General features: G+C 38.7%; 1 protein-coding gene across 1 annotated transcript; it reads left to right on the top strand.

The window, feature by feature from the left end:
• Window positions 1–286: 286 nt before the first annotated feature.
• Window positions 287–23,641, top strand: ero1a (endoplasmic reticulum oxidoreductase 1 alpha). Its single transcript, XM_060933655.1, has 16 exons — window positions 287–495; window positions 4,699–4,818; window positions 4,930–5,013; window positions 5,437–5,475; window positions 5,567–5,643; window positions 6,970–7,043; window positions 8,420–8,540; window positions 14,275–14,321; window positions 14,486–14,497; window positions 15,183–15,209; window positions 15,290–15,382; window positions 17,132–17,378; window positions 19,102–19,171; window positions 19,265–19,351; window positions 19,446–19,582; window positions 21,403–23,641. The coding sequence occupies exons 1-16, from the start codon at window positions 400–402 to the stop codon at window positions 21,464–21,466; spliced, it is 1,395 nt and encodes a 464-aa protein (XP_060789638.1). The 5' UTR covers window positions 287–399; the 3' UTR covers window positions 21,467–23,641.
• Window positions 23,642–24,181: the final 540 nt, after the last annotated feature.

The raw sequence follows: 24,181 nt of genomic DNA, 5'->3' as shown, positions 1-24,181 counted from the left end.
TTATATTATATTATATTATATTATATTATATTATATTATATTATATTATGTGTTTTTATTTATTATTTGAACATTTTAAAGTATTTAAAGTAGTTCTTCCCATTATCTAGAGTAAAATCCTAAAAACCTCCCTCCTCCCTACATTAGTGCACTCAGTAGGGTGCGACAGCGGCTTCTAAACACACAGAGTAGTTCACTTAATATCTCATAGGGAGCAGTTTGGGTTCAGGATCACGAGTCACGTCTTTCACGTAGGAAACAGGAAGTTACTGAAGGTAGGAGTGAGGCATCACGTACACCATCATACACACAGCGAGAGAGCGCGTTTTAGCTCCAGATTACAAACGATTCGTTGAGTTCAGAGCTCCGTGTTTGATTTTGAAGATTTACTGCAGTAAAATGAGATTAGTATTGTTTTGTATAACCCTCAGTGTGTTTGTATTTCCTGTCCCAGGCGGTTTGGAGAGCTCTGCTGCACACAGATGTTTCTGCAAAGTAAGTGTCATTAAACAGAAACACTTTCCATCTACAACCGCACAGCATTCACCTCTGTCTTCATTTCTGTATAATCCTCTGCTTATTTTACTTCCGGGTTTGGTTTGATTGTCTATTATTATTATTATTATTATTATTAGTTGTTGTATTGGTGGTAGTAGTATTAGTTGTATTAGTAGTCTAGTAGAATATTAGTTGTATTAGTGTGTGTGTGTGTAAAATATAAGAAAAATAGACATTACACACTATAATAAATATACAATACCTATATATAGTAGTAATAGTTGTAGTATTAGTTGTATTAGTAATAGTAGTTGTTTTAGTAGTATTAGCAGCAGTAGTAGTTGTATTAGTAGTAGTGATGGTATTAGTATTAGTTGTTTTTTATTTTTATTATTATTATTATTTTTGTTTATTAGTATTAATTGTGGCGGCACGGTGGTGTAGTGGTTAGCGCTGTCGCCTCACAGCAAGAAGGTCCTGGGTTCGAGCCCCGGGGCTGGCGAGGGCCCTTCTGGGCGGAGTTTGCATGTTCTCCCCGTGTCCGCGTGGGTTTCCTCCGGGTGCTCCGGTTTCCCCCACAGTCCAAAGACATGCAGGTTAGGTTAACTGGTGACTCTAAATTGACCGTAGGTGTGAATGTGAGTGTGAATGGTTGTCTGTGTCTATGTGTCAGCCCTGTGATGACCTGGCGACTTGTCCAGGGTGTACCCCGCCTTTCGCCCGTAGTCAGCTGGGATAGGCTCCAGCTTGCCTGCGACCCTGTAGAAGGATAAAGCGGCTAGAGATGATGAGATGAGTATTAATTGTATGAGTAGCAGTGGTATTATTAGTATTAATTGTATTAATAGTAGTAGTATATTTGTAGTATGTGTAGTGAAACTCTTTCCCTCTGAGATACTGTCAGGTTGCTCTACTGGATGGTGTTTGTTTTTAACATTTGTGTTAATTGTACACATGGTGGTCTATGTACTCAGTGTTCAGGTTAAAGGACGAACCAAAAAGGAAATGTCTTTGGAAATGTCCTTTAAAGCTCATGGCTTATTTATTCTTCTGTGTTGAAGTGTGTCTGTGTGATGACCAATGGCTGTGTATACAGTATGAGTAGACAACATGATGCCATTTACTCCTAATGGACCTCGTTTATCAAGCTGGGTCATTCATATGAGTGCTTATACAACCCCGATTCCAAAAAAGTTGGGACAAAGTACAAATTGTAAATAAAAACGGAGTGCAATGATGTAGAAGTTTCAAAATTCCATATTTTATTCAGAATAGAACATAGATGACATATCAAATGTTTAAACTGAGAAAATGTATCATTTAAAGAGAAAAATTAGGTGATTTTAAATTTCATGACAACAACACATCTCAAAAAAGTTGGGACAAGGCCATGTTTACCACTGTGAGACATCCCCTTTTCTCTTTACAACAGTCTGTAAACGTCTGGGGACTGAGGAGACAAGTTGCTCAAGCTTAGGGATAGGAATGTTAACCCATTCTTGTCGAATGTAGGATTCTAGTTGCTCAACTGTCTTAGGTCTTTTTAGTCGTATCTTCTGTTATATGATGCACCAAATGTTTTCTATGGGTGAAAGATCTGGACTGCAGGCTGGCCAGTTCAGTACCCGGACCCTTCTTCTACGCAGCCATGATGCTGTAACTGACGCAGTATGTGGTTTGGCATTGTCATGTTGGAAAACGCAAGGTCTTCCCTGAAAGAGACGTCGTCTGGATGGGAGCATATGTTGCTCTAGAACCTGGATATACCTTTCAGCATTGATGGTGTCTTTCCAGATGTGTAAGCTGCCCATGCCACACGCACTAATGCAACCCCATACCATCAGAGATGCAGGCTTCTGAACTGAGCACTGATAACAACTTGGGTCGTCCTTCTCCTCTTTAGTCCGAATGACACGGCATCCCTGATTTCCATAAAGAACTTCAAATTTTGATTCACCTGACCACAGAACAGTTTTCCACTTTGCCACAGTCCATTTTAAATGAGCCTTGGCCCAGAGAAGACGTCTGCGCTTCTGGATCATGTTTAGATACAGCTTCTTCTTTGAACTATAGAGTTTTAGCTGGCAACGGCAGATGGCGCGGTGAATTGTGTTCACAGATAATGTTCTCTGGAAATATTCCTGAGCCCATTTTGTGATTTCCAATACAGAAGCATGCCTGTATGTGATGCAGTGGCGTCTAAGGGCCCAAAGATCACGGGCACCCAGTATGGTTTTCGGGCCTTGACCCTTACCCACAGAGATTCTTCCAGATTCTCTGAATTTTTTGATGATATTATGCACTGGAGATGATGATATGTTCAAATCCTTTGCAATTTGACACTGTCGAACTCCTTTCTGATATTGCCCCACTATTTGTGGCGCAGAATTAGGGGGATTGGTGATCCTCTTCCCATCTTTACTTCTGAGAGCCGCTGCCACTCCAAGATGCTCTTTTTATACCCAGTCATGTTAATGACCTATTGCCAATTCACCTAATGAGTTGCAATTTGGTCCTCCAGCTGTTCTTTTTTTGTACCTTTAACTTTTCCACCCTCTTATTGCCCCTGTCCCAACTTTTTTGAGATGTGTTGCTGTCATGAAATTTCAAATGAGCCAATATTTGGCATGAAATTTCAAAATGTCTCACTTTCGACATTTGATATGTTGTCTATGTTCTATTGTGAATACAATATCGGTTTTTGAGAATTGTAAATTATTGCATTCCATTTTTATTTACAATTTGTACTTTGTCCCAACTTTTTTGGAATCGGGGTTGTACAAGAAATTCAAAAAAGTGTTCATAACCTACTTGTGCTCCTGAGGGTGTCTAAATCTACACATAATGAAAACGAGCTAATGTGATTATAGACTTGATCTACGTTAAATAATATACTTTGCATGGATTACTGCTCCCTCTCTCTCGTATAATTATTTTTTAAATTATATGGAAACGAGTGTTTCATTGGGAAATACACCACTTGTATTTTTCATACAAGCTACATCCGGAACATCGAGAACCAAAACCGTGACAAATCTCTATATGGCACTTGCGAGGATATCAATGAATTATTTTTGATAAATGTAGGTACTTTTTGTTTGTGAATGTGTCGATATAATAAAAAGAAATTCACACCTTGGCTTGAAGATATGAAGTTTATCTTCTCATGTTGGAAAAACTCGGATTTTTCATGCAAAATGCACTGCAGATCTGAGTGACGTTTAAATAATATTGGTTGGCATTGAGTAGTCTATCAGATATATTCCATTCAGCTAGCATGATAATGAATGAGTCGAAGATGAGTTCAGTATCATGCTAGCTGAATGGAATATCTGATAGACCATGAAAAAAAGCCATTTATTATTATTATTATTATATACACACACACACTTCATAACTGCATATCAGCATTCTCAAAGGTCAATGCTAGCTTACTTGGTGCTGTTGTTAGCGCAGCAGTGAAGTCCCCTTCCAGCCAGTGTAGCGTTCATCAGTAGTGTTAGCAAATGCTAATAAAGCAGTCAGGCCAGTGCTATCGAGAGCAAGTAGCACAGGCTAACAACCAAGAAACTAAGTTTTCTGTTTCCAGACTCTTCTTCCACACACGCTTGCCACAGTACATTTCACTCGGACTTAAGTATTCGTTTCCTTGTATAATTTACTTAGTTACTTTTAAAATCAATATTGACAACTACACACAACAGAGTGACCTGGCAGCCAAAATTATCTCAAAATCTTCCATATTTACTGAAGCAAACTTGACGGTCATGTTTGTTTACAAACTATCACAGTCGCTCGTTAGCACAGAAGTTTTACATCTCCAACGTGTCTCTCTTCCAGTTTTTCGATGTCTGTTGGTATGTTTTTCTCTTGTAAATATGTGTGAAGAATATCTAGACAGTCATTGTGTGTGACACAGAGAGGGCGTTTATGGGTAAGCATAGGGTGCAGAGACACACTCACGTGCTGTTCTCTGAGACCTGTGAGTATCTGTGGTGCTGCGCGTCAATCAGATTTCAGGTGAATGCTGATTGGTTGGCAGGGAGGCGTGTTTAGTTACATCGCAGTTGTAAACAGTAAAATGTTAATCAGTAAACAGTAACATTTTAGTGATGCTTGGTACTGCTTACTTGTGTAGTGGAATTGGTTTGGAATTAAATGTAATAACTTATTTGCATACCTGTTTATTTCCCATCTTAGGTCACTGGTAGTTTGGATGACTGCGCCTGTGATGTGGAAACAATCGATGGCTTCAACAACAGGAAGCTCTTCCCCCAACTTCAGGAACTCCTTTTGTCTGATTACTTCAGGTTCTATAAGGTAGGATGCCTTTCTGGACATTTCTGAAGTTTAATCTTCTGCAGTAATTGTATTTTAATGGATTATTTGCAGTAGCATTTATTCCTGTATGGCTAACTTTCTCCTGTTCAGGTGAATCTAAATAAACCATGTCCGTTCTGGACAGACAGCGGACACTGTGGTCTCAGAGACTGCGCTGTTAAACCGTGCAAACCTGTGAGCATTTTCACTCTTCATTTATATAACTAGTGCTGCACAATATATCAAAGTTCTGTCAGTTCTGGCAAAGGAGGCGTGGCCTCTGATCCTGTCAATTCTGGCAAAGGAGGCGTGGCCTCCGATCCTGTCAGTTCTGGCGAAGGAGGCGTGGCCTTCCACTCTTCAAAGTTAAAATTGTATTGTGATTAAATTGTATTTAATCACACAGGTTGTATGACACTGAATTGCATCACACAAGCTTTAAATCATACCACACTGGGTTACTAGCTACTTTTAACGCATCTCTAGAATATATTGTCTTAATTGTGCTATAATACTTGTAATGTAAAAGTACAGTTGTTCAGCCCTAGTGTGGATAAAAAATAATCATCTTTGTTGTTCTTTGTTGGTGTAATGTATTATATTAATTATATTGTACAGAATGAAGTACCTGAGGGACTGAAATCCAGCAGCTATAAGGTATGAGCAATGCTAGCTAATGAAACACATCACTTTTGTAATAAGTGCCTTGGAGACTGTGTGTAATGGGTGTGTGTGTGTGTGAGAACAGTATTCATTAAAGGCCAACCAGCACACAGAGGAGTGTGAAATGGCAGAGAAGCTTGGTGCTGTCAATAGCTCTCTAAGGTAAACAATGGGGAGTTATGCTCAACACCTAACCTGAAATGTTCACATGGGCTGTTTACCTCTACAGATAGTGTGTGTGATGCAGTAGTGTAAGTGTATCTGTCACACTTGGAGTCACCTATGGATTAAAATCTATCATCATTAATTTCCTTATGAAAGTTGGGCGAGTGAATTTTAAGTTATAATGCTGTGTAGTATTGTAAAGTTTCAGTAAAATAGCAGGTGTGTTAACTAAGTCACCAAGAGTTGGCCTAGTGGTTAGCGTGTCTGCCTCTCGATCGGGAGGTTGTGAGTTCTATTCACGGCCAGGTCATACCAAAGACCATCATAAAAATGGTACCTCCTGCCGTCTGGTGAGGCACGCTGCAACACAGATGTGAGTGGGGAGTCAAACTCTCGCGGTTACCAGAGGACCAGCCCCCCCCCACTGTAACCCTAGCTATGTAAGAGGCGAGAGGCCGAGGGCTATGGAAACAGAGATCGGCGCTGTCCTATGTGCCACATGGCGTGGGAAGGGACTTTGACTTTGTTAACTAAGTCGCTAATTAGCTTATAAAATGCCAACAGTGGCGGCACAGAGGTGTAGTGGTTAGCGCTGTCGCTTCACAGCAAGAAGGTCCGGGTTCGAGCCCCGTGGCCAGCGAGGGCCTTTCTGTGCGGAGTTTGCATGTTCTCCCCGTGTCCGCGTGGGTTTCCTCCAGGTGCTCCGGTTTCCCCCACAGTCCAAAGACATGCAGGTTAGGTTAACTGGTGGCTCTAAATTGACCGTAGCTGTGAATGTGAGTGTGAATGGTTGTCTGTGTCTATGTGTCAGCCCTGTGATGACCTGGCGACTTGTCCAGGGTGTACCCCGCCTCTCGCCCGTAGTCAGCTGGGATAGGCTCCAGCTTGCCTGCGACCCTGTAGAACAAGATAAAGCGGCTAGAGATAATGAGATGAGATGAGAATCCCAACAGTTGCAAATACAATGATAAATACAAAAGCAAATAGTATTAAATCTTTGGTATTGTATGGTTATAAACAGCTTTATCCCCTTGACCTCTGATCGCAGTCCCATCTGTCGAGGTGACAAATGCTCAGGTTTCTCATGTAAGATTCAATATTACTTTGTCTGCCTGCTAAGATTTTCTAATCCGCAGCGTTCTGAGGAAGTTCTGCTTCTGAAATCTAGAGTTTTGTGAAATCATCCCTCATTAACCGTCATCTAACAAACTAAAAATATAAAGTAATGCAACAGCCCTGCCACTCATGTTTCTCATGGAGACAAGGCTTTTTGTGTTGTAAGCTGTATTGTGCAAGTTCTGACTCCGAGTGTGTATTGTACAGTGATGAAACCCGCCAGGCTCTGCTCGAGTGGAACCGGCACGATGATGAGGCCGACCGTTTCTGCATGCACGATGGTAATTTTGCAAAACAAAAACATTTACATAGGAATCAAACTATTAACTACAACATGCATTACTAAACACTAAGTCCACTGCCAAGGTCTGTTTATATTTTATGATTTACAAAAGAACCCTTTAATCCATTTTAGTAGTGGTAGAATTCTTGTTAAGAACTTGCCATCTATCCAAAAATCCTGTTCTGCTCCTGGATATATTGTTTGTTCGATAAGTGCCTTACCTTTTATCACTGTTTACAAGATTATTGTGACATTGCGTCAAACCTCCTTGAAATGCAATATTCAGTAATAATTTTTTTTCCAGTTAAAAAACAAAAAACAGTAGGCATGTAATTATTTGCCCAATTCACGATTCAATTCTGTTCACAATTTTGGGCTCACAGTTTGATTTTCCCACCATGTTTTTGAAAATAAATCAAGACTTTAAATAAAAAAAGTGTTTTTTCCTATTCTTTATCAACTTAAGTATTCTTTTTGTTAAATAAAAAAAAACAAACACCTTTTTTTCATTTTCTTAATAACCAACAATAATTTACCCACATTTGTAAATGTTGGAGTAAAGTATAATAGCCTATTAACTGAAATATATTTTTTAATTAAAAATTAAAATAAGCTCATAACAATATGCTTTTTCTTAATAAACCTTTATGAACATTTGTACTCCCTCCATTTGCTTCTCTTTTCTTTATTTCAGCAGTTTGTAAAAAGAGAGCTGATTTCTTGTTAAATCTATTTGTACAGTCAATCACACAGCAGCTCTTTCCCATTTTAGATCTGTTTTTTGTTTGTTTTTTCATGGCATTAGAGCTGTGTTACTTCCACCTGTGGTGAAGTCACATGTATTCTTGCTCTTGCGTTATTGCACCCTCTGCTGTCTGAACACCACTATTACAGCGAGGGAAAAACTAAATTATGGAGCATGATAGTAAACACAATTTATTTATTATTTCATGGATTCAAATAGTCATAAATTTGTTTCGTGATTTATCATCACACAATATATCATTACAAGTCTAAAAACCATTGATAAAACATATTTAAACATTGATGCTTGATTTTTGAACTTGAATTTATAATTTGTGAAAATGTTTCTGATAACTGAAAATGACTTTGAATTTCAAGGATGTTAATGCAAAATAATTAAATACAGACAAGTATTAATAATGTAAATGACATTAATTCAGTACTGATTCCTTTTCATTATTAAGAATTTAATACCTTTTTAACATGAAATGTTGTCCTCCTTTTATTTATTTTTTATTTTTAAATATTTATTTATTTTTTGCTTCCATATACGTGCAAAGACAGACTCAAATACCTTGTTTTATCGGTCCTCCCAGAGCGCCTTTATTAACTTGGTTATATTTCTCTCAGATGAAGAGTCTCCAGATTCGCAGTATGTCGATCTCCTCCTGAACCCTGAGCGATACACTGGATATAAGGGTCCTGAGGCCTGGCAGATATGGAACAGTATATATGAAGAAAACTGTTTCAAGTAAGGTCACAGTAAATGGTGTAGAGATAACACATCGTTCATCTCTCACAGGAAATAAGTTAGTTTCAGCAACTTAGATTAGAATCAGGATCGGAGAAGGAGAGTGTAAAGTGCAAGAAAATACTTTGAGACATAGTTTTATATTGAAGTGCTCAGGGCTGAGTTTCCCAAAAGTATTACAAAGTTATTTTGGGATGACTGTGTTCAGTGTGAACTTGTTTTCAGGCATTTCATGACATGATAGCACAGCAAATTGCTGGGGTATAAGAGGAATAAAACATGCTTGTAACACATTTGTGAACAGTAATTTCACTATTATTATTATTATTTATTATTATTATTAATTTTCCCCCCTATAACAGTATGCATTTTCTTTTTTTTTTTTTTCCCTTTTCAATTACATGATTGAATCGGGTGCAACAGATTTAATGGTGGATTGAAACACAGTGCACACATCCTGGCCAATTTACTAGACCAGTGGTTCTCAAACTTTTTTCACCAAGTACCACCTCAGAAAATACTTGGCTCTCCAAGTACCACCATAATGACCAACATTAAAATACAGTAGCGTAGTAGGCCTAAGTATTCATTAAAAACAAGGCGGAGGTTTTATTTACCAAGTATATTTAATATTGTTGGCCACTGTAACATTACACACAGTACTTTGAACAGTAACACTGTGTTTAAATATAGGAAAATAAAACACTGTACTTAAATAATGAATCAAATAAATTGGCCAAATCTGCAACATCTGTAGTCTCATCAAGCTGTATGGTAAAATATCTACTGTTCTTAATGCGCTCAATCAGTGTCTTTTTAACATCGTCAGCCATGTCATTTATTCTCCTTGACACGGTGTCATTTGAAAGCGGCACCAAGTTTAACTCTCTGGCAGCTTTCTCTCCACACATGATACGTGTCATCTCTTTGGCTAATGGCAAACACAGCAGTTCCCCAATTGTGTGTGGCTTACCGGCTCTGGCGATCAGGAGGCTGGCACGATATGAAGCTTCCTGTGCTTTGGCTACGGGTGTACCATAGGACAGAATGGTGGACTTGGACTGCTTCAGTTCATCATGTTTTCGTAAAAAAAATCCATTGGTTTGTCCTTTAGTGCTGTGTGTTTGGTTGTAAGATGCCGTTTGAGATGCGATGGTTTCATGGACTCATTGCTCAGAACGTCCCCGCATACAACACACTGCGGCCTGGGCAGCTCCTCTGTCCCGCTCCAAATAAATCCCAGTTTTATGTATTTTTCGTCATACTTCCTCCTCACTGGTTTCTGCCGTTTGCTAGCAGTTTTGGGGCTGGTTTTGCCACTGTCATTAGCATCTGCGCTCGGCTCACACACGTCCTTTTCAGTTCTCCCTCTCCCCTGATCCACGCTCCCATTCGCGGATTTAAGCCACGACAGTAATTTTGTCGTACTCGTCATAATTAGCAAAGCCACCTCCACCTTTTCCCATCACAGCCTAGTCTACCAATGGCGGATAACCGTCTGTCAGCGGAACCGGCGGGAATGCGTACGTACGCTACGTATGGCTACCCAGAAGCACTTGCAAACTTTTTAAAATTATTAACTTAATTTGTATCTCCTTTCATTTTCTTGTCATCGGTTGATAAGATATTTTCATCCATTCAGATATTATGGATAGTATTTCACGTTTTATTTTATTTTTTAAATTTTATTTATATTTAATTAAGTGATTCTTTGGCGTACCACTAGAATGGAGCCCGCATACCACTAGTGGTACGCGTACCACAGTTTGAGAATCACTGTACTAGACTACACTTGCTGGTCACTTTATTAGGTACACCCATACACCTGCTGTTTTATGCAGTTCTCTAATCAGCCAATCCCTTGACAGCAGCACAATGCATACAGTCATGCAGATACAAATCAAGAGCTTCAGTTACTGTTCATGTCAAACATCTGAATGGGAAAAATTGTGATCTCTGTGACTTTCACTGTGGCATGGGTGTTGGTGCCAGATGGACTGGTTTGAGTATTTCAGAAACTGTTGATCTCTTGGGGCTTTCACACACAACAGTTTCTATAGTTTACACAGAATGGTGCAAAAAACAAAAAAACCCCACTGAGTCAGTGACAGTTCTGTGGGTGGAAATAAATGTCTTGTTGGTAAGAGAGGTGAGAGGAAAATGACCAGATTTGTCCGAGCTGCCAGGAAGGATATAGCAACTCATATAATCACTCATTACAACCGTGGTGAGCAGAAAAGTATCTCAGTATGCAACAGCAGAAGACCACATTGGGGTCCACTCCTGCAGCCAAGAACAGGAATCTTAGAATCAAGAACAAGTTGCTATTAAAGTGGCCGGTGAGTGTATGATGTGAATGTTTGAGACTGCAGGTTATCTTTTTTCCATTCACAATGTATGTTAATTGTCCTTTAGCCTTAATTAGTGTCAGTTTCTGACCATGGACTGTTCACTGCTGGCTGGAGCTTTTGAGGTGGCTGACTGAATGTTTGTTAGTTAAATCCCAGAGCCCACCATGACTCCATGTGATGCACTCATAGAAACACAACACACCACCATGTCAGTGTAATGTCTGTGCTGAGAATAGTTCAACACACACACATCTGCTCAGCAGTGGTCTTGTGGTAATTTATTTAGGGTTTTCTGAAATCAATACAGGGCAAATTTATACATACAAGGTCAAAAATGTACATACGCCAACGTAATTCAGTGGTGCTCTTAACTTCCTGTCAGTGACCATGATTGACTAAACCTGGCATCTTCTCTGTGTACAGCATAAAAAGGGGTTTGTTTGATAGCATTAATTGGATTGACCAACACATAGTACAATGGGAAAGTCCAAGGAGCTCAGTGCAGATCTGGGAAAGAGGATCATAGATTTACACACTTGGGAATGTCCCCTGGAGTTATTTCTAAACAACTGCTGATTCCAAGATCATCAGTTCAAACATTGTACATGAGTCCAAGTTATTGGGAGTTTTAGCCATTTTGCCAAGCTACTTTGCAAGAAGAAGACCCAAACTGTCACCCTCTGCTGAGAGGAAATTGGTTTAGATGATCAGGAACCACCAAGGCACAGGCCTGCCATGAACTGGAAGCCGCTGGAATACTGTCTACAGTCAAGCAAGATTTACATTGCAATGGACTGAGAGGCTGCCATCCAAGAAGCCCCTGCTCCAAAATCGACACTTTCAGCCTCAAGTAAAGTTTGCAGTGGACCACATGGACAAAGAAAAAGCCTTCTGGAGGAAAGTTTTATGGTCCGATGAGACAAAGATTGAGTTGTTTGACCACAATAACTAGAGGTACAGAGGAACACTGTACCAACTGTTAAACATGGTGGTGGTTGCATCATACTCTGGAGCTGTTTTGCTGCCAGTGGAACTGATGCATTGTGTAAAGTGGATGGAATAATGAAGAAAGAGGACTGCCTCAGAATTCTTCAGCATAACCTCAAACCATCAGAAACTTGGACACAATTGGGTGTTCCAACAGGACAATATCATTAAACAATTCAAGGAATCTGGAGGAATTTGAACTGATGATCTTGGAATCTGCAGTTGTTTTAGAAATGTCTCCAAGAGGCATTCCTGAGTTGTGTAAATCTATATATGTAGATCTGCACTGAACTCCTTGGAATTTCCCCATTGTACTGTGTGTTGGTCAATCCAGTGAGTGTCAAACAAACCCTTTTTATGGTGTGCACAGAGAAGATAACAGCTGTACTCAAATATCCAACCAGAAATCTTCCAGAAGCTTCTTGATGGCAACCAGAAGCATCTGGTCAAGGTGAAACTTGCTAAGGGACATTTAACCACATATTAGGTGTGTTGTATGCAAATTTTTGACCCTGTGTTGATTTCAGAAAACCCAAAATAAGTTTAAAATTTGTGCACTGAATTCTATTTATGTACTGTATGTATGTATTTACTTACTTACCTACCCTACAAGCCCAAATCAGAAAAAAGTTGGGATGGTATGTTGAAATTTGAAATTAAAACGGGGGGAAGGTAAATAATCTTTGACCTGTATTGCACTCAAAATACAACAGCATATTACTTGATGTTTTACCTCAATAATAATAATAATAATAATATTTATTTATTCAAAAATAAGCACATTTCAAAAAAGTTGGGACAGTAAAACATTTACCACTTCATAATGTTGCCATTCCTGCTCACAGCAGTTAAAGATATTTATGGACTGAAAACACCAAGTTATGAAGTGTTTCAGGTGTTATTTTGTGCCATTCTTCCTGCAAACAGGTCTTAAGGTGTGCTGAGTTCTTGTCAGATTTATTTATTTTTTTTCAAAATTTGCCACCCATTCTCTATTAGGGAAAGATCAGGACTGCAGGCAGGCTAATCCAGCACCCATACCCTCTTCTTCCGCAGCCATACCTTTTGTAATGTGTGCAGAATGTGGTTTTGCATTGTCTTGTTCAAATATCCCTGATGATTTTGTCTTGAAGGCAGCATATGTTCCTCCAAAATTTAAATGTACTTTTCTGCATTAATGCTTCAATACAGAAGTGTAAGTTACCTTTGCCAAGGGCACTGACACAACCCCATACCATGACAGACCCTGGCTTTTAGACTTGTTCCTGGTAGCAGTCTGGATGGTCCTTTTTGTCTTTGGTCTGGGGCACATGGTGTCCATTTCTTACAAAAAAAGTCCTGGAATATTGATTCGTCCGACCGGAATGCACATTTTCACTGTGTGATGGTCCATCCAAAATGCCTCAGAGCCCAGAGAAGTTGGCAGTGTTTCTGGACACAGTTAACATAAGGCTTACTTTTTTGCACAGTAAAGTTTTAACTGGTATTTGTAGATGTAACTCAAAGGTTTGCCAAAGTAATCCCGAGCCCATTAGTTATATCAGCTATAGATGAATGATGGTTCTTGATGCAATGCCGTCTGAGGGATCGAAGATCACGGGTGGTCAGCTTAGGCTTGGGCCCTTGTCCTTTATGCACCAAAATTCCTTTAGATTCCTTGAATTATTTAATATTATTACTATAGAGGGTAAAATATCCAAATCCTTTCCTATCTTTCTTTGAAGAACATTTGTTTTTCAACATTTTGATCATTTTCTCACGTAAGACTAGGCTTTTCCTGGATACTGATTTTGTACTCAATCATGATTACAGTCACCTGTTGACATCACCTGTTTCAAATCACATTTAATATTTGTTTCACCTCATTACTAGCCTTAAATTGCCCCATCCCAACTTTTTTTGGAATGTGTTGCAGGCCTGAAACGCAGGAATGGATGAATATCAGCAAATGAAATGAAGTTGACCAGACAAAACATGAAATATCTTGGGTTCATTATGTCTGCAGTGAAATACAAGTCAAAGTAAATTTAGAAATCACTGCTTTCTTATTTTATTTGCATTTTCCTTACCATCCCAACATTTTCTTATTTGGGGTTGTATTATAGATGTATGCTGTACAATCATTCTGCCACAAAAAAAGAACAGTTCAAAGGAAACTTTGAATGCCCAGTACTGACATGACATTTATGTCCATGATGATGTTCGTGTCCCTGTATGTAATCTTCTGGCCCCAACTGTATGAAAGCAACAGATAATTGTACACTTACAATATGACTTACGATATATTGTATGTTTACCTGATAAATTAGCATGTTAATGTATTTCCTAAATGCTCCACTTTTGCTTTTTAGTTTTTAAGCAGATAATGAGTTCTTCTTCTTGTATTCCACTTTCAGACCATATACAGTTCAACGGCCACTGAACCCTCTGGTGTCGAGCAGTGGTAAGACTTTGGGTTTCTATGTGTGTTGTGTGGTTTTATCTTTAAAATAAATACAAAAAAACCTAAATAAAATGAATCTTAAATATTGGACTATATTTGCAGTGATTTTGGAGGCGCACAAATGTAAAGCTTTCATTAATTCAGTATTCTTGTTTGTGTTGCAGGAGACAGTGAAGGTAAGGAAAACATCTGTAAAATAGTATTAATTTGGATGTTGCTGTAATGGTCTTAAAAGTTCTAATGATTGACATAGCGTTTATAAAATTGCTAGTTTGGCATAATTGCTGAAAAGTAAAGCTCTTCTGCTGTACTTTTCACAGACCTCCAGAGGCTGACTTAAAACTTTACATAAATGATTTTACATAAACTTCTGTAGGGTGTTTATTTGTTCCAAAGTTTTAACATAATGTTCTACAGCGTCTATTAATTTTTGTCAAGTTCAAAGATATTAACTGTTCTAATATTCTAAAGGCTGACTCAGTTGTTTTTTTTAAATGTAAAATTCTAAAGATTATCTTTTATTATTGGAAAGTTTAACTGTAAAGTTCTAAAGGCTGACATAATTGTTCCATAGTTTTAGAATCTGACTTGGTTGCTTATAACATTGACTGTCCACATGTTATAAACGTTGCCTTAATACACTGTAGTTGAAATTAAGGGTTGCCTTTATTAATTTTACAAACTAAATTTTGGTGTAACCTGGCGACTTGTCCAGGGTGTACCCCGCCTTTCGCCCGTAGTCAGCTGGGATAGGCTCCAGCTTGCCTGCGACCCTGTAGAAGGATAAAGCGGCTAGAGATAATGAATGAATGAATTTTGGTGTAACTGAGCATCCAGTTGTAAAGCTTTTTTGTATTTCAGGAAGGAGATTCTACAAGTGGCTGGAAGGTAAGCAGCACTTGCCACTCGTACGTGTGTGCGCACAAGTGCACGTCTTGTTCTTTAACATGCCTTCCCTCTGTATGTAGGACTGTGTGTGGAGAAAAGAGCTTTCTTCAGGCTTGTCTCAGGACTGCATGCGAGCATAAATGTGCACCTGAGTTCCAGGTACCTGCTGGATGGTGAGTCACATTAATGTTCTGTACATTCACTGTACACATTAATTTACATACAGTGGGGCAAAAAAGGATTTAGTCACCAATTGTGCAAGTTCTCCCACTTAAAAAGATGAGAGGCCTGTAATTTTCATCATAGGTATACCTCAACTATGAGAGACAAAATGAGGAAAAAAAAAATCCAGAAAGTCACATTGTCTGATTTTTAAAGAATTTATTTGCAAATTATGGTGGAAAATAAGTATTTGGTCAATAACAAAAGTTCATCTCAATACTTTGTTATATACCCTTTGTTGGCAATGACAGAGGTCAAACGTTTTCTGTAAGTCTTCACAAGGTTTTCATACACTGTTGCTGGTATTTTGGCCCATTCCTCCATGCAGATCTCCTCTAGAGCAGTGATGTTTTGGGGCTGTCGCTGGGCAACACGGACTTTCAGCTCCCTCCAAAGATTTTCTATGGGGTTGAGATCTGGAGACTGGCTAGGCCACTCCAGGACCTTGAAATGCTTCTTACGAAGCCACTCCTTCATTGCCCGGGCGGTGTGTTTGGGATCATTGTCATGCTGAAAGACCCAGCCACGTTTCATCTTCAATGCCCTTGCTGATGGAAGGAGGTTTTCACTCAAAATCTCACGGTACATGGCTCCATTCATTCTTTCCTTTACACGGATCAGTCGTCCTGGTCCCTTTGCAGAAAAACAGCCCCAAAGCATGATGTTTGCACCCCCATGCTTCACAGTAGGTATGGTGTTCTTTGGATGCAACTCAGCATTCTTTGTCCTCCAAACACGACAAGTTGAGTTTTACCAAAAAGTTCTATTTTGGTTTCATCTGACCATATGACATTCTCCCAATCCTCTTCTGGATCATCCAAATGCTCTCTAGCAAACTTCAGACGGGCCTGGACATGTACTGGCTTAAGCAGGGGGACACGTCTGGCACTGCAGGATTTGAGTCCTTGGCGGCGTAGTGTGTTACTGATGGTAGCCTTTGTTACTTTGGTCCCAGCTCTCTGCAGGTCATTCACTAGGTCCCCCTGTGTGGTTCTGGGATTTTTGCTCACCGTTCTTGTGATCATTTTGACCCCACGGGGTGAGATCTTGCGTGGAGCCCCAGATCGAGGGAGATTATCAGTGGTCTTGTATGTCTTCCATTTTCTAATAATTGCTCCCACAGTTGATTTCTTCACACCAAGCTGCTTACCTATTGCAGATTCAGTCTTCCCAGCCTGGTGCAGGTCTACAATTTTGTTTCTGGTGTCCTTTGATAGCTTTTTGGTCTTGGCCATAGTGGAGTTTGGAGTGTGACTGTTTGAGGTTGTGGTCTTTTATACTGATAACGAGTTCAAACAGGTTCCATTAATACAGGTAACGAGTGGAGGACAGAGGAGCCTCCTAAAGAAGGTCTGTGAGAGCCAGAAATCTTGCTTGTTTGTAGGTGACCAAATACTTATTTTACAGAGGAATTTACCAATTAATTCATTAAAAACCCTACAATGTGATTTCCTGGATTCTTTCCCCCCATTCTGTCTCTCATAGTTGAAGTGATGAAAATTACAGGCCTCTCTCATCTTTTTAAGTGGGAGAACTTGCACAATTGGTGGCTGACTAAATACTTTTTTGCCCCACTGCATCATCTCGAGCTGAGAAACTGTTTTCGAAATTTGAATCAGAGCTTTGATGGCAATACATGTCTTGGTCCCTCTCTCTTATCTAGTACTGTTAAACATTGTTTCCTGTTTGCTGTTGATCAGATAACTGGTTTGAGAGGAAGTGGGGTCCTAATATCACTGAGTTCCAGCTGAGATTTGATGAAGAACTGACAAAAGGAGAAGGACCCAAGCGTCTGAGAAATCTCTACTTCCTCTATCTGATTGAGCTCCGTGCCCTGGCTAAAGTCCTGCCTTTCTTTGAGCGTCCCTCTGTCCATCTGTACACAGGAGACGCAGAACAAGACAAGCAGGTTAAAGAGTTGCTCTTAGAGCTCCTCCGTATGGCCAAGTAAGAGGATGACAAACAGTCGTTTACACAGGGGGTAGATTTTTCTGAAAGTAAATTCATGGTATAATAACTGTAAAGCCCAACATAATTTAATATTCACATTGCAATTAAAATAGTCAATTATACAATTATAATAGAGTTTAAAGTGAACTTGTTAAGGAAATCTTTCTTAGTCTTCAGTAATTTAGTTAGGAAAATAATCAGCACACAGTACCAGTCAAAAGTTTGGACACACCTTCTAATTCAATGTTTTTTCTTTATTTTTATGAATTAAGACACTTTGTGTCTGAAAGTAATGATGGATGTCATTTCTCTTTATTTAGCTGAGTGGTTCTTGACATATGGATTATTACAGTTGCGGAATAGTGCTATTTACTGTATTTTTATTATTTACTGTTTGATCTCAAATGCAAGAAGGCAAGAAACTAGTGCAGTAATTAACTTTTGACAAGGCATACCTGTTAATTGAAAAGCATTCCACGTGACTACCTCATGAAGCTGGTTAAGATAATGCCAATAGTGTGCAACGCATCATCAAGGTAAACACTGGATACTATGAAGAATCTAAAATATCAAACATACTTTGTTTTTTAACACTTTTTGTTTACAGCATAATTCCATACATGCTGCATATGTTATTTCATAGTTTTGATGTCGTCTTCAGTATTGTTCTACAATGTAGAAAATAGTCAAAATACAAAAACACCTACGAATAAGTAGAGTAGGGGTGTACAAACTTTTGACTGGTACTGTATATTAAAATAATAGATGAGACAGATTTCAAGCCTTTATTTTAGTACATCAGATTTTCAGTGAGTTAAAAGTTAATATACAATTTTTTTTTGTGTGTGTACTTGGTGGTACCCTTGAATTGCTTAACTTGAATCAAATGCTTGAGGTAGTCTTACACAAGCTTCCCACAATACTTTGCTGGGATTTTTGCTCATTGCTCCTGAGAGAACTGGTGTATCTAAGACAGGTTTGTGGGCTTCCTTGCTCAGACCTGCTTTTTCAGTTCAGTCCATAAAGTTTGTATGGGATTCAAGTCATAACCACCAATATTTTCTCTTGGTTGTATTTTGTTACAACTTTGGACATATGCTTTGGATCATTGTCCTGCTGGAAGACCCAGTTGTGACCAGGTTTAAACTTTGAGGTTTTTCTTTATCTATTTTCTTAAGTGCAGCTGTCCCTTTTCCAGTAAAACACCCCTGCACTATGATGCTACCACTCCCATGCTTCATACTTAATGCTCCCCCGCCTGATTAAAAGCCTCACCCTTATTCTTCCATACCTAACACTGATCATTATGGCCAAACAGTTCTCTTTTTTTGTGTCATCTGGCCAGAGAACACTCTTCCAAAAGTCTAGCGACCACCTGTGAACTCCAGTCTGGCTTTTTTTTTTTTTTTAAAACGCTGGTATTGGAATAGAGGCATCTTCCTTGCATGGCAGCCTTTCAGGCCATGATGATGTAGGACTCTCCTAATGGTGGTTCTGCCTCCAGCTCCATCAAAAGTTATTTTGTTAACCATTTTGGGAAAATGGAAGAAAGTTTGAAAGAGTGAGTTAGAGGAAGAACCGAAGTTGAGGTTAATAAATGCACGGTAATTAACCAGGACCAGTACAAGAGCAGTGCAGATTATGGTGTAACACTCTCCATGTTTATTCATGTGACTGCTGTACATTCATGTTTTAAAGGCAACCAATTTATCATTTCCAGGTCTTTCCCATTGCATTTTGATGAAACCACACTGTTTGCAGGTGATAAGACAGAAGCAGCAAAACTAAAGGTCAGTGTATGGCACCTACAGTTCATTTAAGTAGAAGAAAGCGTTAATGTATTGCACTGTGATCACTGGATTCATTACTCGTCTGTTCATCAGGATGACTTCAGGTTGACTTTTAAGAACATCTCCAGGATCATGGATTGTGTAGGCTGCTTTAAGTGTAGACTGTGGGGCAAACTGCAGGTACAAAGTCTTTTTCAAGTCTGTTTCTTTGACTGATTTGAATGAGAGATCTATGAACATCACATGCTTGATGGTTAGTCATGTATTTCTTTAGACCCAAGGTTTAGGTACAGCTCTCAAGATCCTGTTCTCAGAGAAGCAAATTGAAGCACTTCCTCAGTCCAACAGCGCCAAACCGTCCTTCCAGCTGAGTCGGCAAGAGATCGTTTCTCTCTTCAATGCTTTCGGGAGGTACAGATACTTTCACTTCTAAATCAGTATAATAACAGAATTTAGAAAACTAATGTTCTATTAACTAAACATTAAGTAAGCAATAAAACACAATGGGGCATGTTGTTATTGGGAAAGTAATCAGTGATACAAGGTGGTGTTACAGTAACTATTCTGCAGTTGAATTTTTTCTTTGGTATAAATATGGAGGTGATGATAAATTGCGTGCGCTGATTGGTCGAGAGCTTCTGACTATTTCTCGATAATCACCTCGGGCAACTTGGCAAAATGGCGGCTAATCACTTTGTCACTGTAAGTGAGAAACAATTACAAATTATGAAAAAAATGCTGTTCCTAAAAACACTAAAGATGCTGGTTTGGTCTAAAACCATTCCAAGACAAGGTGGAATTGTGATTTGATTTTATCTGTTTCAAAACAAAATATTTTATGTGACTCAGCATAGGTAAGTGCCACAAGTCTGCGTCGCGCCTTTATTACATTTGCATGCCACTTGTGAAGTTTGAATAATTTTTTTTTTTTAAATAATCACTTGTGTATTTATACTAATAGAATTATCCGCCTCAGGCTCAGCAAATATCAGTGAATACTAACCTCATGTTCATCTCAGTTATTATTCACAGGTATTCATTTCACCTTCAGCAAATAATTAAACAGCATGTCCAACAGTGTTGTTTTTTCCCCCCTTTTATACTACAGCAGTTTGCCAATGATTAGATTTAAATTTAATGAACGTCATAATTTTTCATATTTATAGTTACATTTAAAGGTGGGGTAGGAGATTTTGGAATAACGGTTCCCGCAAGCCATATTTTGAAAAGAAACAAGCCCGCCCTCGCCATGCTCCCACCCCCCGCGTCTCGTTAAGTTAGAGTTTAGAGAGCTTGGAAAAATAGCTCAAACTTTCTCATTTAAACTGTGTTTTCAGCCCCAATTTTCACTCCACACACATCATTTTCTCAAAAGTAGTAGCCACACTTGTCCTGATTCACACAATGTGTCTACCTACATGATAGGACTTGCAGTTTTTGAATGAGAAGCCTGAAAGTGAGGAGAGGACAGGCACGCAGCCCCATAGATTTCCATTATAAACTTGGCAGAAAAGTCACTCATTTTTAACTCGCTCTAGTGACCTCACTTTTTACACTACAGACAAAAAAATTACATCACTGTGTTCAGGAGAGCCTTGTGGCGCTCACTGTGAAAGAATTTTGTGAATATCTCCTTCCGTTTTCGTGTAAATCCCCGTTGTTTGGAGGGACCTTTTTCTGTGCATTTCTGTCTCTCCCTGCTGAGCGCGGGTTGGGGGAGGGGCTGCTCGCTCTCCCTCTCTCTCTCTCACACACACACACACAGAAGGGACGGGCTGGTCGCGGGCTTCAGTCTGATTGATGTGTCAGTATCCAATCATTTTGAGGTGGTACCTCGATATGATTGGATGGCGTTTTTCCTTTATTTTACACTGTAGACTGGATTAAAATATTTCGTTTTTGGGTCAAACCTTCTATTGTACTGCTTGCAACATGGGTGTGAGGAGCTTTTCAAGCAATATGGTAAAAAATACTCCTGAAAAAAATCTCATACCCCACCTTTTAATGTTGTGTAACATCCACAAGACAAGGTAGTTGAATAAACAAAGTGATGAACATCAGTTTAATGCTGGTCCTAATTATTTGGCTTAATCAGTTTATTACACTTTTTTTTTTTTTAAAACTGTGTTACTTTGTGAATGTTAGTTAGGGTTTATTTAGTTAACTAATGTGTAATATCAGTGAAGTGAACGGTCATGTAAACTGTTACTAATAATTTGTTTTTTTCCCAGAATTTCAACCAGTATACAAGAACTGGAAAACTTCCGGAAACTCTTATCAGAGTTCAAGCAATGAGGTGATCTCAGCCTGCTGTCCATCAGCCACGTCCGACATTCCAAGTTTGCTTCTTTAGTTTTCCATAGGAGTTAAGAGGAGATTGTAGCTACCAGTTCAGCTATTACCACCAGACTTGTTTACATGCTTTCAGACACTTATCTGTAAAAATGGACAAAATGATGTAGAACTAAAAACGGTACTAGTGGATATTTTAAAGCAGAGTTGTGTTCTCTCTCAGCGCATACTTTGGTGTCATTTTAGGTGTGATGGTGAACTGGTAGCTATAAGCTCACTTGTTTAACTGTTAACTGCAGGAGAAAACTTCAACCACCAAACATGTATTGGTTGATAATGGGGGGGGATTTATTTACGCTAGACTCAGGAAGTGTGGTTGAAAATCATGAGAAACTTTATAATTGAAAGAGAAATTCAGTGTTAGAGATGTCCATTGAAACATGCACATCCATCTGAGAGTTCGTTCATGCATGCCCTTAAACTAACTGAGCACTTACATGACTATGGAATGTATTTCCATGTTTGCACTATGACATGACTATGGAATGTATTTCGCAGAAGTGTTTGTGGAGGAAATAAGAATTATGACTGCTCCCGAATAGACAGATAAGGTTTGTTTTTTTTCCCTTATTTGCTTGTCCCCCTCCTTTGAGATTTAAATGAAAATTTTGAAACCAATCAGAGAATGTGAAAAGCTTGTCATTCTCGAGTCCAGTCCTACTGATGAATCATGATAACTTTTGGATTATTTTTCTACTGCACTGTTTTTTTTTTTGTGTATTGTATTATAATAGCCATATCCATAATTCACATTATGTATCATGATTAGTTGTACGTTAGATAGGTCATCTTTAAAATATGGAACATAAAGAAAACTAATACATCAGGGATGAGAGTGGGTGGTCACCAAAAAAGCAGAAAACAAGATGGTGCCCGAAGCCGGGGGTCTGGGAGGGATACCCCCCCAGGAAAATTTTGAAAAATAAGGCCTTACAAACCACTTTTCCTGCAATCTGAGCTGTAGTAGATAAAAGTCTTTTTTTATATATATTTACATGAAAATGTGTTTCAAATCAATAGGAGTATTGTTTTTGAATTCAAAATAAAATCACATTCTACATTCAAGGGTATGGTTATAATTTATGATCAACAAAAATGACAAACTAAATTCACATTAAATAAAATTTCTTAGGGAGAAAAGGTCAGTCACCCTATGTCCTCATTAGTTGCATATGATTTCAAAGTCTTTTGAAATATTTAAGTTTTCAAAACTGTCAGCATTAATTCAGATTTACTGACCATCATATACATGTTCAGTGTATTAAATCAAACGAATACTAAGTTTATGGGATAATGTCTATGTACACTTTATACAATTATTTATAGTTCAGTCACTTCTCATTTTCATTTAATCATTTCGACTTCTTCAGCCTTTTGGCCAAAGACAAGAGCTTGTCAGTCCTCTCTTTTTATACCAGCATCGATTTCATGTACCTTTCGCTTCGTCTCGCTTGTCAATTGTATTCGGCATTTTGAGTAAAAAAGCCGATACGAAAGAGAAACGTATTTTTGAAGCGCAGCAACGATGAACATGTGCAAGTTTCGATAAAATAGCACAGATGCGGGTACTTTTGTAAGAACTGTTATGATTGGCTTTTGTTCTCTCCCACACTCTTGTAACAACTGTTATGATTGGCTATCATGCTGTCGCCAATTACATTGTAGATAACACGTATTCTACCGCGAGACTAAAGATGGCGAAAATGTAAACATGTAACATCATCGTACGCTTGAGTATCACGAAGGAACATACCCCAAGCCCCCTCAATGAAAACATCTCAACGGATTTGGCATAATATCGATTTTCGCTCAGAAAAAGCGGAAAACTCTCATCCCTGATACATGCATAGAGACATGAACTGTTGTGATGTCATGTTACCTACAGTTGTTTACAAAAATTTTCTACCACAATTTGACAACAGCCCTGGAAACGTGTTCATAAAATTCTTATGCCTTCAGTTGGCTGATTTTGTTCTAGTTAAACTGCCTTACACATGTGGCAGAAACCAATTTAAACTCATCTTTATGGGATTTAAGCACACAACGTTCTTGGTATGGAAACAGATACACTGAACTACCACTGCTATGTAAAATGAATAAAAATGGTCTGATGTGTGATGTGACTGGTGTTTGTAGTAGAGTTGGATGAAGTGTAATAGCCTCTCTGTCAGAATTTAATCTAGCCACATTTCATTAATCTACAATGTAGAAGCTCAGTGTCTGGGAGGCAGGCATGTGACCGAGTCCTGTCCTGATCAACAGCCAGTTGGATTTAAGAGTTCAACCAAGACAGACACAAAAGCACAAATACTGGTAGGGATGAAGTTCTTGGAATGGGAACAAATGTTTGAGAGAGAGGATGTTTAAAAAAAAAAAAAAAGTCAGGGTGTAATCAACACATGTTTAGCCCACAAGTCAGCATGTGTACAATATTATATATTCTCATTCCAGTTATTGGCTAATATTTTATGGTTTACTATATTACAAAACTGCATCTAAAAAAAAAAAGTTTTGCTACATTATTCCTCATTGGAGAAATCCCACAATGGGACAGTGGCTATATTTTGACGTTAAAGGAGGGTGGCTAGAAAGAAGTTTTGTAATAAACCAATAAAATACTTGCCAATAACCAGAATGAGAGGGGGGAAAATTATATAT

This window comes from Neoarius graeffei, chromosome 11, assembly GCF_027579695.1.
Source record: "Neoarius graeffei isolate fNeoGra1 chromosome 11, fNeoGra1.pri, whole genome shotgun sequence".
Classification (NCBI taxonomy): Eukaryota; Metazoa; Chordata; class Actinopteri; order Siluriformes; family Ariidae; genus Neoarius; species Neoarius graeffei.
This window is presented reverse-complemented; position numbering and strand designations above follow the sequence as displayed.

What these genes read in the sequence shown, in the direction of transcription:
- ero1a (XM_060933655.1), top strand. Translation starts at nt 400, where the DNA reads ATGAGATTAGTATTGTTTTGTATAACCCTCAGTGTGTTTGTATTTCCT. An exon ending in ATTACTTCAGGTTCTATAAG is followed by an intron (nt 4,819 to 4,929) that starts GTAGGATGCCTT and finishes TCTCCTGTTCAG; the next exon opens with GTGAATCTAAATAAACCATG. An exon ending in CCGTTTCTGCATGCACGATG is followed by an intron (nt 7,044 to 8,419) that starts GTAATTTTGCAA and finishes TATTTCTCTCAG; the next exon opens with ATGAAGAGTCTCCAGATTCG.